Source organism: Bos grunniens, chromosome 16 (assembly GCF_055505025.1).
Source record: "Bos grunniens cultivar Pamir isolate PY7600 chromosome 16, Bosgru_T2T1.0, whole genome shotgun sequence".
Classification (NCBI taxonomy): Eukaryota; Metazoa; Chordata; class Mammalia; order Artiodactyla; family Bovidae; genus Bos; species Bos grunniens.
In genome coordinates this window covers 9,863,419-9,877,924 of record NC_141180.1, presented here as the reverse complement: position 1 = coordinate 9,877,924, position 14,506 = coordinate 9,863,419, and the positions used below count along the sequence as shown (strand labels likewise).

Genomic DNA, 14,506 nt, shown 5'->3' with positions numbered 1-14,506 from the left:
GAGGGCCTGGCAACCTACTGCAGTATTCTTGCCTGGAAAATCCCATGGACAGAGGAGCTCGTCCATGGGGTTGCAAAGAGTCAGACAGGACTGAAGCGACTTCACGTGCACGCATGCACATACCCTGCGATGTATGATTTTTTTTTTTTTTGGTGATAATTGAGAAGCAGCCTCTGCTTTCTTATTTTAGTCTAGAAAGGCAAAGCTGATGTAGCTGACTTCTTTGTGCTCTTTGTTCCTCCCTTTAGCTGAGTGAGGAGTTGGATCAGGTGGTTGAGAACTCAGAGCAGGCGGACGAGCGGGACAAGGAGACGGTCAAGGTCCATGGTCCAGGGATCTTACCAGGTGAGTGGATTCAGCACTGGGGGTGGACGTGACCGGTGCTGAGCCATTGCTGCGGCTGCAGGCCCCAGTCCAGCCGGACACCTGTGTCAGAGGGGTAGTCCTGCCCGGTGTTGGATCTCCAGTGTCACCGTCATTTTGCGGCCATACATATTGGATGCAATGGCAGGGACTTTGCATCTCTGCTTTTCTGTTTCTTTTTCCCTGGGAAGCTGTCGGCAGTTGAGCCTCTGATACCTGGGTCACTTCCCAGGGCCCTCTGGGAGATTATCTGGTAAGCTCACATCTCCGACAAGAGGCCTCTCCAGTTTTGTTGCCCAGCTAGCTGGTCCCATCAGTAAGGTGGCATCCTGCAGGGCCTGGCAGTGACAACGTCTGGTACCTCCACCACCTCTTCCTCCTGCCTACACTCTGCTCCCTTAGCTTCCATAACGTGACACTGTACTTCTCAGACCACTCCTTGCAGCCTCTTTTGTAGTCACCCTCCCGCTCTTGGGTGTTAACTGTTTGTCAGAGGCCCCCTTCTCTCAGTCTCTGGTGGGTGGCCTCGCCCAGGCCCCCTCCCCTGCTTCAGTCATTGTTTGCACACACGTGTCTGCTGTGGTTTTATCTCTGGCCCAGAGGTACCTTTTTACATATGCTGTGTACCCTGATTCCCAGATGATGGCTCTGCCTGGATGTCCTAAAGTTCCCCCAAACTCCACATGTCCAAAATTGACCTCATGTTTTCCCCACTGCCAGCTTGACCCTCTCCCAGTGTTTCCTGTTTCCAGGGACAATGCCATCACCACCCAGTTGGACCAGAGAGTCATTCTTTTTTCCTTCCTTCCCCGCTTCCCCGTTTTCACTGCCCCTTGACCCTGCTGGCGTTTTTCTTCAGGCCTTGCTCCAGGCTTTTCTGTTGTTTTATTCCTCTGCCTGGAGTTCTCTTCTGTCTGTCATTTAGTTAATGCATAATCATCTTTCAGCTGTCAGCTCACTCTTTTTTTCCTGCAAAGCCTTGTCTGACTGCCTGGCTAGATCATGTCCACTGTCACTGGTAGCCTCGCGTCTCTGGCTTGCAACTGTCGCTGATGGAATGGTGTAAGAGTTTGCCTGACTGTTGGGTTAATGTCTGGGTAGTCTACTAGACTATAAACCCCACCAAGGTAGAGACCAGTCCCTTTTGCTTCCCCACTCAGCCCTGGCCGTGCAATAAGGATTTGTCAAATGAATGCCTGAGTGAGTGAGTGAGTGGAGTCCTGCCTGACTCCAGCTTCTTGGGTGGATTGAGGGAGGTGGGGTTCTGCTCTTCTAGACTCCCATATTTGGAGGGGTGGGGATGGGATCGGAAATTCTGTGACTGTGCCTAATCCTTAGAGAAGACTTTGTAGAAGGAAGGAGGCAGGAAGGGCGGCTAACATTTACTGACTGCTTCCCCTGGGCCAGGCTCTGTCATCCCCACGGCCCATCTAATTCTCATGACAGCCCTGTGAGGCGGTCATCCTCTTGATTCCACTTGAGGCCCTAAGGCTCAGGGAGATTAAGTGCATTGTGGGAGAATCTTGAAGCTGGCCTGCAGACTGACTGCATCAGGCTCTGTCTGACCCCAGATGCTTTCTACTGCACCTGTGATTTTTTAAAAAAATAGCTTACGCATCCTTCTATTAAATTCCAATGTGCTAAAGGTTGTGGCAGGACTGCGCTGACTCTGACTATGGACATTGCCTCCGAGGGAGACAATGCCCTGAGGTCCTAGGGAGAAGGTTTTGAAAGCCTTGTGTATTCGTTTCTAACTTTTCTGTAACAAATTACCACAAACTTAGTGATGTAAAACAGCTCAGGTTTATTATCTGACAGTCCTGGAGGTCAGAAGTCCAAAATGAGTCTCCCTGGGCTAAAGTTAACGTGTCAGCAGGCCTCAATTCCTTTCTGGAGGCTCCAGCGAAGAATCTATTTTAGTGCCTTTTCCAGCGTCTCAAGGCTGCCTGCCTTTCTCAGCTCATGTCCCTTCTTCCACCTTCAGGTCTTTCTCAGATCTGCTCGTTCTGACACTGACTTCTGCCTCCTCCTTCCATGTTTAAAGAGCCCTTGTGATTATACTGGGCCCATCCAGGTAATCCAGAATCATTTCCCTGTTGTTGTCTGTTTTGAATCGGTTATCTGTGTATTTGGGTTGTGCTGGGTGTTTGTTGCTGCATGTGGACTTGGTCTCATTGTGGCAGTAGGGGCTACTCTTTGTTGCACTGACAGGCTTAGGCTTCTCTGCGGTGGCTTCTCCTGTTTTTTAGCACAGGCTCTAGATGCATGAGCTTTCGTAGTTGGTGCCTCGTGGGCCCCAGAGCACATGGGCTTCAGTAGTTGTGGCGCACAGGCTCAGTTGCTCCAAGGCATGCGGGTTCTTCCTGGACCAGAGATTGAACCCATTTCCCTTGCATTGGCAGGTGGACTCAGCCCCTGAATGGAGAGTCCCATTTCCCCGTTTTAAGGTCAGATAATCAGCAACTATAATCCCACCTTTGCCCTGTAATTGACATACTTATAGGCTCCAAGCTTGAGGACGTGGACACCTGTGGTGGGTCATTATTTTGCCTGTTGCACCCCGAACGGCCCTCTTGCCCCGAGGCAGAAGAGGATGGATGGAGGCAGCAGGAAGAGGATGGAGGCCAGGCTTGGAAAGACGAAGTTTCCTGTTGTGCTTCCTTTCAGAGATAAATGCCAGGCAAATGAAGACATGGCCATGATGACCTTCAACCTTAGCAGCCTCTCTTTCTGCCTCAGATTCCTGGGGCCTCAAAGCCTGAGATGAGTCAGAGCAGGAAGCCAGCCACCAGGCAGAACGGATTTTGGGTAGTTTGTTGGCCAGCAAGAGCCTTCCCTGATTTTGGGGAACTCTGCTGGATATGTGTCCTGTTTAGACCGTAGACAGTCCGGTGCTCAGAAGTCCCTTCAGCAGGTCTCAGTAGTGACTTTGACGATGTGGGGTACAACTTTCCGAGCTCGTGGCGTGCCTCTGAGTCCCCTCACGGTAGTAAAACTAATGGTACTGATGACGACAGCCATGCTGGCTAGGTGCTTTCCTGTACCAGGCCTGGGTGGGGCTTTCTCTATAGACTCTATTACTACTTTATAATCCTCCTAGCCACTTTCTGGGGGAGATGTTTAGTCCCAGTTGATAGACAAACCAGGGGCACAGAGGAGTACCGTGCTCCGGCTGAATGAATGGCAGGGCTCCCGATGAACCCAGGCCTGTCTCTCTGAATGTATTCTGACTCTGGCTCAGTTGTTCCTGGATGAGGGGCTTTCTTGTCTCAAACGCCTGCCTGACATCCGCCAGAGTCACTCACGGACTCCTTCATCTTTGCGCCAAATGCCAAAACCACAAAGAAGGGGAGTGAGACATGGCCTGCTTCCAAGAGCTCATGGAGAGAGAAGCTCATGTGGAGAGAGAAGGCAGGTTACCCCGAGAAGAACATAACCCTCCTTCTACAGAGCCTGCCCTGAACAACCGAAAGGGGTCCGTTTCTCCCTGTCGCCTGCTTTCCTAGCGTTCATTACTTTTCTTTTGTAGCATGTAGCACAGCTGAGAGGGCGCATTTACTGACTGTAATTCTTCAGTTGCGTCAGCCCCTTGGGCCTGCCCCGGAGTTCTGGGAGGCACGAAGGCTTGTCCCCTCTACTCTCACTGTAATTCCAGTGCTTAGTAGCCTGGCCCTCTCTAGGTGCTCTGGGAGAGGGAGGTGGGGATTTAGAGCAGGAAAGCATCGTATCTAAGCCAACTTGAATGAATGAGTGAACGAAGGCCAAAGAAATGCTAGAGACAGGGGCTTCAGGAATGAATGAGCAAGGGCTAGTTGCTGAAGGAAGTGGGATTAATCCGAGGGTGATGTATGGGTGGAAAAGAAGGGCTGGCAGGGAGGAGGGGTGGCATGTGCAAGCACATAGCGGTGGAAATGAAAATAGGACATTTCAGAATCAGTCGGAAGCACAGTGGTTGGACAGGCTTGATGAGAGAAGCAGAGGGAGGTGAGGTAGGAAAGCCTGGCTGGGTCAGACTGGGGCTGGGGTTTCAGCATTGGCGGTTTGGGCTTTCTCTAGGGAGCAGCAGTATTTAAAGGAATTAGAACAGAACAGTAAGGAATGAAGCGGGCATTTAAGGAAGGTGAGTGTGGCAGGGTGTGGGGCTGGATTAAGTTGAAGCAAGCCAACTGTGGAAAATTCTTAAGGAAATGGGAATACCAGACCACATTACCTGCCTCCTGAGAAATCTGTATGCAGGTCAAGAAGCAACAGTTAGAACTGGACATGGAACAACAGTCTGGCTCAAGATCGGGAAAGGAGTCCAACAAGGCTGAATATTGTCGCCCTCCTTATTTAACTTGTATGCAGAGTATATCATGAGAAACGCTGGGCTGGACGAAGCACAGCTGCAATCAAGATGGCTGGGAGAAATATCAATAACCTCAGATATGCAGATGACACCACCCTTATGGCAGAAAGCAAAGAGGAACTAAAGAGCCTCTTGATGAAAGTGAAAGAGGAGAGTGAAAAAGTTGGCTTAAAACTCAACATTCAGAAAATGAAGATCATGGCATCTGGTCCCATCACTTTATGGCAAATAGATGGGGAAACAGTGGAAACAGTGTCAGACTTTATTTTTGGGGGCTCCAAAATCACTGCAGATGGTGACGGCAGCCGTGAAAGCTTGCTTCTTGGAAGAAAAGTTATGACCAACCTAGACAGCATATTAAAAAGCAAGACATTACTTTGCCAACAAAGGTCCGTCTAGTCAAAGCTATGGTTTTTCCAGTAGTCATCTATGGATGTGAGAGTTGGACTATAAAGAAAGCTGAGCACCAGAGAATTGATGTTTTTGTACTGTGGCGTTGAAGAAGACTCTTAAGAGTCACTTGGGCCTCAAGGATATCAAACCAGTCAATCCTAAAGGAAATTAGTCCTTGAATATTCATTGGAAAGACTGATGCTGAAGCTGAAGCTCCAGTACTTTGGCCACCTGTTGTAAAGAACTGACTCCTTGGAAAAGAGCCTAATGCTGGGAAAGATTGAAGGCAGGAGGAGAAGGGGACAACAGAGGGTGAGATGGTTGGATGGCATCACTGACTCAATGGACATGAGTTTGAGCAAGCTGAGGGAGTTGATGATGGATAGGGAAGCCTGGCGTGCTGCAGTCCATGGGGTCAGACAGGACCCAGCAGCTGAACTGAACTGAAGGCAGCTGTGCCATGTCAGAGGCTGGAGGCTGATATGATAGGCTGCTTTGATGTGGGGGAAGGAGAAGCAAGAATCAAAGAAGATTCTGAGGTTTGAAGCCAGGTGAGGAGGAGACTAACATACAGAGATACAGTCCAGAGGGGCAAGTGGCTGGACGAAAAGACGAGCTTCAGTGGGTGTGGTGTCTGGTGGAGTTGGCCCAGAGGCAGTGAGAGCTACAGGCTTGACAGGAGAGAGGTGAGGACTGGACCCAGAGTGGGAGGGTTAGGGGCCTGGAAGAAAGCCAGGACACAGAATGTGGAATAAGCAGGGAAGGGCCATGAGCATGGGAAGGGTCCTCACTTGGAGGCCAGAAGAGGAGGTGGGCTGGAGCTCAGGGTAGCAAGACAGGAAGACAGTACAGGGATGCTGAGTGTTAAGCAGCGGAGGTTCGAGTTAAGCACCTGGCATTCAGGATTGTATTCCCAGTGTTACTCTCTGAGGGAAGTAATTCCATGCCATAATGTAGTTAAAGCCTCAGTCTGTTCATTTCCTCTCTCTCAGGGGAAGCACAACTGCTTATTATTCTTTTCAAAGGAAAAGATGAGATGGGACGTGCTAATTGAATAAGCAGTTTATGTATTAGGGATGTAATCAAATTGAGAACATTTGGTTAGTTAGTTCTCCACGGAAACAACTGTATATTAATAGAACAGACAAAGATAAGCAACCAAAGAAAAAATAAGGTAAATTGAACCTCATCAAAATGAAAAACTTGCACATCAAAGGATATTATCATGAAAGTGAAAAGGTAGCCCACAGGATGGGAGAAATTTTCAAATCATATATCTGATAAAGGACTTGTATTTAGCAATTATAAAGAACTCTTATAACTCAGTAATAAAAGACACCCTAATTAAAAGTGGACAAAGAATGTGAATAATGTTTCTCTAAAGAAGGCATACAAATGACAGATAAACGCATGAATAGATGCTCAGCGTTGTTAGTCTTTAGGGAAATGCAGATCTAAACCACAATGAGGTGTAATTTCATACCGACCAGGATGACTACAATCAAAAAGACGGTGATAAGCAAGCTTTGGTGAGGATGTAGATAAATTAGAAACCCCAGACATTGCTGATGAAAATGTATTAATACAATGGTGCAGCTACTGTGGAAAATAGTCCAGCAGTTCCTCAAAAGGTTTAAATATAGAGTTAGCATATGACCCAGTGGTTCCACTCTTAGCTATATATCCAAAGGAAATGAAAACTGTATGTCCACACAAAAACTTGTAATGAATGTTTATAGCAGGATCATAATAGACAAAAAGTAGAAACAACACGAATGTCCATTCACTGAAGAAGGATAAATAAAATGCTGTGTTCACACAATGGAATATTATTAGGCAATAAATAGGAGTGAAGAACTGATACATGTTACGACATGGATAAATCTTCAAAACGTTCTGTCATGTGAAAGAAGTCACACAAAAGGTCACATATAGTATGATTCCACTTATGAGACTTGCCTGGAATAGGTAAGTCCATAGCAACAGAAAGTAGACTGTTGGTTGCCAGGGACTGAGATAAAGATGGAGTGACTGCTAATGGGTATAGAGTTTCTTTTTGGGTAATGACAATGTTCTGTAATTAGATAGTGGTTGTGACTGTACACTTTGTGAATATTTTAAAAACTACTAAATATATTCTCTTTATAAAGGTCCATTTTATGGATATAAATTATATCTAAAAAACCCCAAAATGAAATTAAAACAACAAACCCGTCACATCACTAAAAAGAAGAAAAGGATAAACCAAGAATTCATTTCTTCCTTGCAATCTGAATGCATCTTAGCCCAGTGCTGTCTGCAAGGTAGAGTTTTGCAGGGTTATGGTAGTCAGCCAGTTTCCTTTCCTGTGAATAAAGGTCTCAACGATGTTTTCAGAAATTGAGTTGTTCATCACACATCTTCTTAATGGACTGACTTACCAATACATTCTGGGCCACGTTTGGTTTTTGAAACAGTTCTGTTATGGGTTTTACAAAACTCATAAATTACTTTTCTCAAGAAAGTCTTATGCATTCTTTTTGTCTTTCTACTACTGTGAGTCTGCATATAAATAAAGGCTGTACGGGCTTCCCAGGTGCTGCTAGTGGTGAAGAACCCACCTGCCAGTGCAGGAGACCTAAGAGGCATGGCTTTAATCCCTGGGTCAGGAAGATCCTGTGGAGGAGGGCATGGCAACCCACTCCAGTATTCTTGCCTGGAGGAGCCAGGCAGGCTACAGTCCATAGCATCACAAAGAGTTGGGCCTGACTGAAGCGACTTAGCACAGGCGCACATACTTTTGAAAAGCATTCATCCAACTTGCCACAGAATAGCCAGTGTTTGGTTTTTCTGACTGAAAAGTACACGGGACATTTTATCAAATATCTAGCACCTTTTGAAAAATAATGGTAAAATGTAGCAGTGTCTACTTTTAGCATTCATTGAGTTCAGTCACTCAGTTGTGTCCGACTCTTTGCAACCCCATGGACTGGAGCACACCAAGCTTCCCTGTCCATCACCAACTCCCAGAGCTTGCTTAGACTCTTGTCCATCGAGTTGGTGATGCCATCCAACCACCTCATGCTCTGTCGTCCCCTTCTCCTGCCTTCAATCTTTCCCAGCATCAGGCTCTTTTCTAATGAGTCAGCTCTTCGCATCAGGTGGCCAAAGTATTGGAGCTTCAGCATCAGTCCTTTCAATGAATATTCAGGACTGATTTCCTTTTGGATGGACAGGTTTGATCTCCTTGCAGTTCAAGGGACTCTCAAGAGTCTTCTCCAAGACCACAGTTCAGAAGCATCAGTTGTTCAGCTCTCAGCTTTCTTTATGGTCCAACTCTCACATCCATGAAAATAGCTTTGACTATGCGGACCTTTGCTGGCAAAGTAATGTCTCTGCTTTTGAATATGCTGTCTAGGTTGGTTATAACTTTTCTTCCAAGGAGCAAACGTCTTTTAATTTCATAGCTGCAGTCACCATCTGCGGTGATTTTGGAGCCCAAGAAAATAGTCTGTCACTGTTTGCATTGTTTTCCCATCTGTTTGCCATAAAGTGATGAGATTGGATGCTATCATCTTAGTTTTTTGAATGTTGAGTTTTAAGCCAGCTTTTTCACTCTTCTCTTTCACTTTCATCAAGAGTGACTTCATCACTTTTACTTTATCACTTTCATCAGGATGAACTTTAGTTCCTCTTCGCTTTCTGCCATAAGGGTAGTGTTATCTGCATATCTGAGGTTGTTGATATTTTTCCTGGCAATCTTGGTTCCAGCTTGTGCTTCATCCAGCCTGGCATTTCGTATGATATGCAGAGTGACAGTATACAGCCTTGACGTACTCCTTTCCCAATTTGGAACCAGTCCTTTGTTTCATGACTGGTTCTAATTGTTGCTTCTTGACCAGCATACAGATTTCTCAGGAGGCATTGGAGTGTCACATATAGCATGTGTGGATGATAAACAGTTCTATGGTTTTTTTATTTACATTACATGCCAATTTGTAGATCAGTGAAAGCCCTGTAAGACAGTAGGTGTTGCAAGAGGGCATCAGAGGGCAGACACGCTGAAACCATACTCACAGAAAACTAGTTAATCTAATCACACTAGGACCACAGTCTTGTGTAACTCAATGAAACTAAGCCATGCCCATGGGGCAACCCAAGATGGGCAGGTCATGGTGGAGAGATCTGACAGAATGTGGTCCACTGGAGAAGGGAATGGCAAACCACTTCAGTATTCTTGCCTTGAGAACCCCATGAACAGTATGAAAAGGCAAAATGATAGGATACTGAAAGAGAAACTCCCCAGCTCAGTAGGTGCCCAATATGCTACTGGAGATCAGTGGAGAAATAACTCTAGAAGGAATGAAGGGATGGAGCCAAAGCAAAAACAATACCCAGCTGTGGATGTGACTGGTGATAGAAGCAAGGTCCGATGCTGTAAAGAGCAGTATTGCATAGGAACCTGGAATGTCAGGTCCATGAATCAAGGCAAATTGGAAGTGGTCAAAAAAGAGATGGCAAGAGTGAATGTCGACATTCTAGGAATCAGCAAACTGAAATGGACTGGAATGGGTGAATTTAACTCAGATGACCATTATATCTACTACTGCGGGCAGGAATCCCTCAGAAGAAATGGAGTGGCCATCATGGTCAACAAAGGAGTTCAAAATGCAGTACTTGGATGCAGTCTCAAAAACGACAGAATGATCTCTGTTCGTTTCCAAGACAAACCATGCAATATCACAGTAATCCAAGTCTATGCCCCAACCAGTAACGCTGAAGAAGCTGAAGTTGAATGGTTCTATGAAGAACTACAAGACCTTTTAGAATTAACACCCAAAAAAGATGTCCTTTTCATTATAGGGGACTGGAATGCAAAAGTAGGAAGTCAAGAAACATCTGGGGTAACAGGCAAATTTGGCCTTGGAATACAGAGTGAAGCAGGGCAAAGACTAATAGAGTTTTGCCAAGAAAATGCACTGGTCATAGCAAACACCCTCTTCCAACAAACAACACAAGAGAAAACTCTACACATGAACATCACCAGATGGTCAACACCGAAATCAGATTGATTATATTCTTTGCAGCCAAAGATGGAGAAGCTCTATACAGTCAACAAAAACAAGATCAGGAGCTGACTGTGGCTCAGATCATGAACTCCTTATTGCCAAATTCAGACTTAAATTGAAGAAAGTAGGGAAAACCAGTAGACCATTCAGGTATGACCTAAATCAAATCCCTTATGATTATACAGTGGAAGTGAGAAATAGATTTATTAAGAGCCTAGATCTGATAGAGTGCCTGATGAACTATGGACTGAGGTTCCTGACATTGTACAGGAGACAGGGATCAAGACCATCCCCATGGAAAAGAAATGCAAAAAAGCAAAATGGCTGTCTGGGGAGGCCTTACAAATAGCTGTGAAAAGAAGAGAAGTGAAAAGCGAAGGAGAAAAGGAAAGATATAAGCATCTGAATGCAGAGTTCCAAAGAATAGCAAGGAGAGATAAGAAGGCCTTCATCCGTGATCAATGCAAAGAAATAGAGGAAAACAACAGAATGGGTAAGACTAGAGATCTCTTCAAGAAAATTAGAGATATCAAGGGAACATTTCATGCAAAGATGGGCTTGATAGAAGCAGAAGATATTAAGAAGAGATGGCAAGAATACATAGAAGAACTGTACAAAAAAGATCTTCACGATGCAGATAATCACGATGGTGTGATCACTGACCTAGAGCCAGACATCCCGGAATGTGAAGTCAAGTGGGCCTTAGGAAGCATCACTACAAACAAAGCTAGTGGAGGTGATGGAATTCCAGTTGAGCTATTTCAAATCCTGAAAGATGATGGTGTGAAAGTGCTGCACTCAATATGCCAGCAAATTTGGAAAACTCAACGGTGGCCACAGGACTGTTTTCATTCCAATCCCAAAGAAAGGCAATGCCAAAGAATGCTCAAACTACCGCACAATTGCACTCATCTCACATGCTAGTAAAGTAATGCTCAAAATTCTCCAAGCCAGGCTTCAGCAATATGTGAACCGTGAACTTCCAGATGTTCAAGCTAGTTTTAGAAAAGGCAGAGGAACCAGAGACCAAATTGCCAACATCCGCTGGATCATGGAAAAAGCAAGAGAGTTCCAGAAAAACATCTATTTCTGCTTTATTGACTATGCCAAAGCCTTTGACTGTGTGGATCACAATAAACTGTGGAAAATTCTGAAAGAGATGGGAATACCAGACCACCTGACCTGCCTCTTGAGAAATTTGTATGCAGGTCAGGAAGCAACAGTAAGAACTGGACATGGAACAACAGACTGGTTCCAAATAGGAAAAGGAGTACGTCAAGGCTGTATATTGTCACCCTGTTTATTTAACTTCTATGCGGAGTACATCATGAGAAACGCTGGGCTGGAAGAAACACAAGCTGCAATCAAGATTGCTGGGAGAAATATCAATGACCTCAGAAATATATGCAGATGATACCACCCTTATGGCAGAAAGTGAAGAGGAAATAAGAAGCCTCTTGATGAAGGTGAAAGAGGAGAGTGAAAAAGTTGGCTTAAAAGTTAACATTCAGATAATGAAGATCATGGCATCTGGTCCCACCACTTCATGGGAAGTAGATGGGGAAACAGTGGAAACAGTGTCAGACTTTATTTTTTTGGGCTCCAAAATCACGACTGCAGCCATGAAATTAAAAGACGCTTACTCCTTGGAAGAAAAGTTATGACCAACCTAGATTGCATATTGAAAAGCAGAGCTATTACTTTGCCTACAAAGGTCCATCTAGTCAAGGCTGTGGTTTTTCCAGTGGTCATGTATGGATGTGAGAGTTGGACTGTGAAGAAAGCTGAGTGCCAAAGAATTGATGCTTTTGAACTGTGGTGTTGGAGAAGACTCTTGAGAGTCCCTTGGACTGCAAGGAGATCCAACCAGTCCATTCTGCAGGAGGTCGGCCCTGGGATTTCTTTGGAAGGAATGATGCTAAAGCTGAAACTCCAGTACTTTGGCCACCTCATGCGAAGAGTTGACTCATTGCAAAAGACTCTGATGCTGGGAGGGATTGGGGGCAGGAGGAGAAGGGGACTACAGAGGATGAGATGGGTGGATGGCATCACTGACTCAATGGACGTGCGTCTGAGTGAACTCCGGGAGTTGGTGATGGACAGGGAGGCCTGGCGTGCTGCGATTCATGGGGTTGCAAAGAGTCAGACACAACTGAGCGACTGAACTGAACTGAACTGAAAGCCCTGTAAAGAAGTTAAATTTGGAGTCTAGGAGTCAGTATTCCAGGACCCTCATTTGATGTCCATTGTTGACTGTGGGGCCAGCATCGCTGCACAAGGTATGGAGTTGGACCAGATGGCCTTTTGGGTCCCTAACAACTCTTAGAAGATTCTATTCAGATGTTGTGCACCAATTCAGTCATTCAGAGTTCCTTCCCTCTCATCTTGGGATCTTAGGATGCAGCACCCTGACACCTGTTGCCACTGCAGTTCCGAGCCACTCAGTGAGCGTGCTTTTGCCTGCCTCGTGCTGAAGTGAACCTGTGGTCCCACGTGGGCCGTAGGGGCTGGGAGTGCCTTCCCAGCAAAACGGCTGCGGGCAGGCCCCTGTGCACAGACCATCGTAATTTCGGTGACCGATCAGAGATCAGCACCTGAGCGAAAGGAAGGCATCTGCAGTTGAGTGTGCAGAAGGGCCATGTCTGTGACATGCCTAATGGGGAACCCTATCCTATACAGGATACTCTCCAGGAGAAAGTCTGAATGCGAGACTAGAGAAAGACTTTGAGAGTAAAATGGAGCAGAGTTATGAGAGAGACACGGGGAGAAGGCAGGTGGCAAAGCTGTGAAGGAGGAGAAATTGACACAGTCCCTCGTAACAATAAGCAGCAGAAGTAGAATCAGAGACAACGGAAGTTGAAAACATGAGGTGCGTTAATTCCTTTTGCAGAACTGGAGCTGCTCTGTACCTTGGCTTCTCTCTCAGCTACCCAAGGGGTTTCCTTGGGGTTTCCTGCTTCCTGTTAAACATCCATTGTCTAGCGTACCCTGCTCTTCACGACCTGAAGGAACCACACAAACACTTCTGCGAATTGGCATTCCTATAAAGGAAGAATTTTTTAAACTTTGCTATTAATAATAAGGCACATCAATTGGTTTATAGTTTTATGTGCCTGAAATGTACTGACCAATTGAGAGGTAGCTAAGTTGGCATTGCACAGCTTAGTTCATCTGTTTTTTGGGCTGTTCATCCATTTAACAGACATGAGAACATTACATGCCTACTGTGTGAAAGACTGTTCTGTCCCACCTCCATTTTATCTTCATGTATTTTTTCTCATTAATTATGAGATGGTTGTTTGATGGTCTTCATCTTTGTTATCTTCATTGCTGAGGGCTTCATTTTTTGAGGGCTAGAGGGTACAGTCTGTCTCTCCAATGACAGTAATTCATTGGGCAGGTACTCTGTCATGCATTTGAAGCAGATTTGTCATTTGCTTCTCTCAGAAATGCTAGAAAACTGAAATGATTTCCTTTTCACATGCAGCAAGTGGGCCCTAGGAGCGCCAGATAGCTTGCTGTGGGCCACAGAGTAGTCAGAGTCCGCAGCAGAGCTGGTGTGCAGCCCATGCTCCCGCTGTGCCTCTGGGCTAGAGATCTGGTCTTCAGTTCACCAACACGTGACTACTGAGCACCAGATGATGTCTTCCTCAGAATCCCCCCGGTGCGCTAGTCCCAGAGCTAACGCAGCCTTCTCCACAAAGCCTCTGCTGACCTCTGCCCGGCTCCCTGACTCCCCTCCAGCCCTCTGAGGAAAGGAAATCTCACAGTTTCCATCTCACAGCCTTCAGAGTTCTGCAGCGCTTGTAGCACAAACCATCAGTCCTCCTCTCTCGGGATCCTCTCTCGATATCTCCCTGAAGCACGTCGCACAGTGTTACATGTTGAGTTGGTGCTCGATGTTTGTTTGTAGATGTAAAGTGAATGATTTCCTTCTTTCTGACCACCTAGGACCCTTTATAGTTCTGTGCTCCTCTTGCTTTTGTGCTTTCTAAATAAAAGAAAAAGAGATAGTTATGAGCAAATACTCTTGTGTCTTTGTATTTAAAGTCCGTCTCTTAATTGCAGCATTTGGTTGGGTCTTGTGTTTAATCCAGACTGATATCTCTGCCTTTGCATTGGTGTTTAGTCTGTTTACTGCAAGTGTTGATGTGGTTGCATTTGGTTCTACCATTTTATTGTTCTCTGTCTCATATGTTTGTTGTTTCTCTGTCTCTTCTTTCCTGAAAGTTAGAAAATTTGCAGTATTGTTGTATAATTTTTGCGTTAGATAGCCTTAAATTTTTAAAATTATATAAATGGCTTTTTATATTTACCCACATATTTAACATTTCCAGGGATCTTTATTCCTTCG

At 45.5% G+C, this 14,506-nt stretch overlaps 1 protein-coding gene across 3 annotated transcripts in view; it reads left to right on the top strand.

Annotated features, from left to right (window-relative positions):
• The window catches only part of PACC1 (proton activated chloride channel 1), a 35,469-nt gene that overhangs the window by 4,661 nt on the left and 16,302 nt on the right, over positions 1-14,506 (top strand). For 2 of the 3 annotated variants that reach the window (XM_086343310.1, XM_086343312.1), the window contains exon 2: positions 249-345. In XM_086343310.1, the coding sequence (XP_086199436.1) occupies positions 249-345 (97 nt within the window). Of the gene's footprint in view, positions 1-248; positions 346-2,347; positions 2,438-14,506 lie in introns of those variants that run through there. The other variant, XM_086343311.1, reaches the window with a different exon arrangement.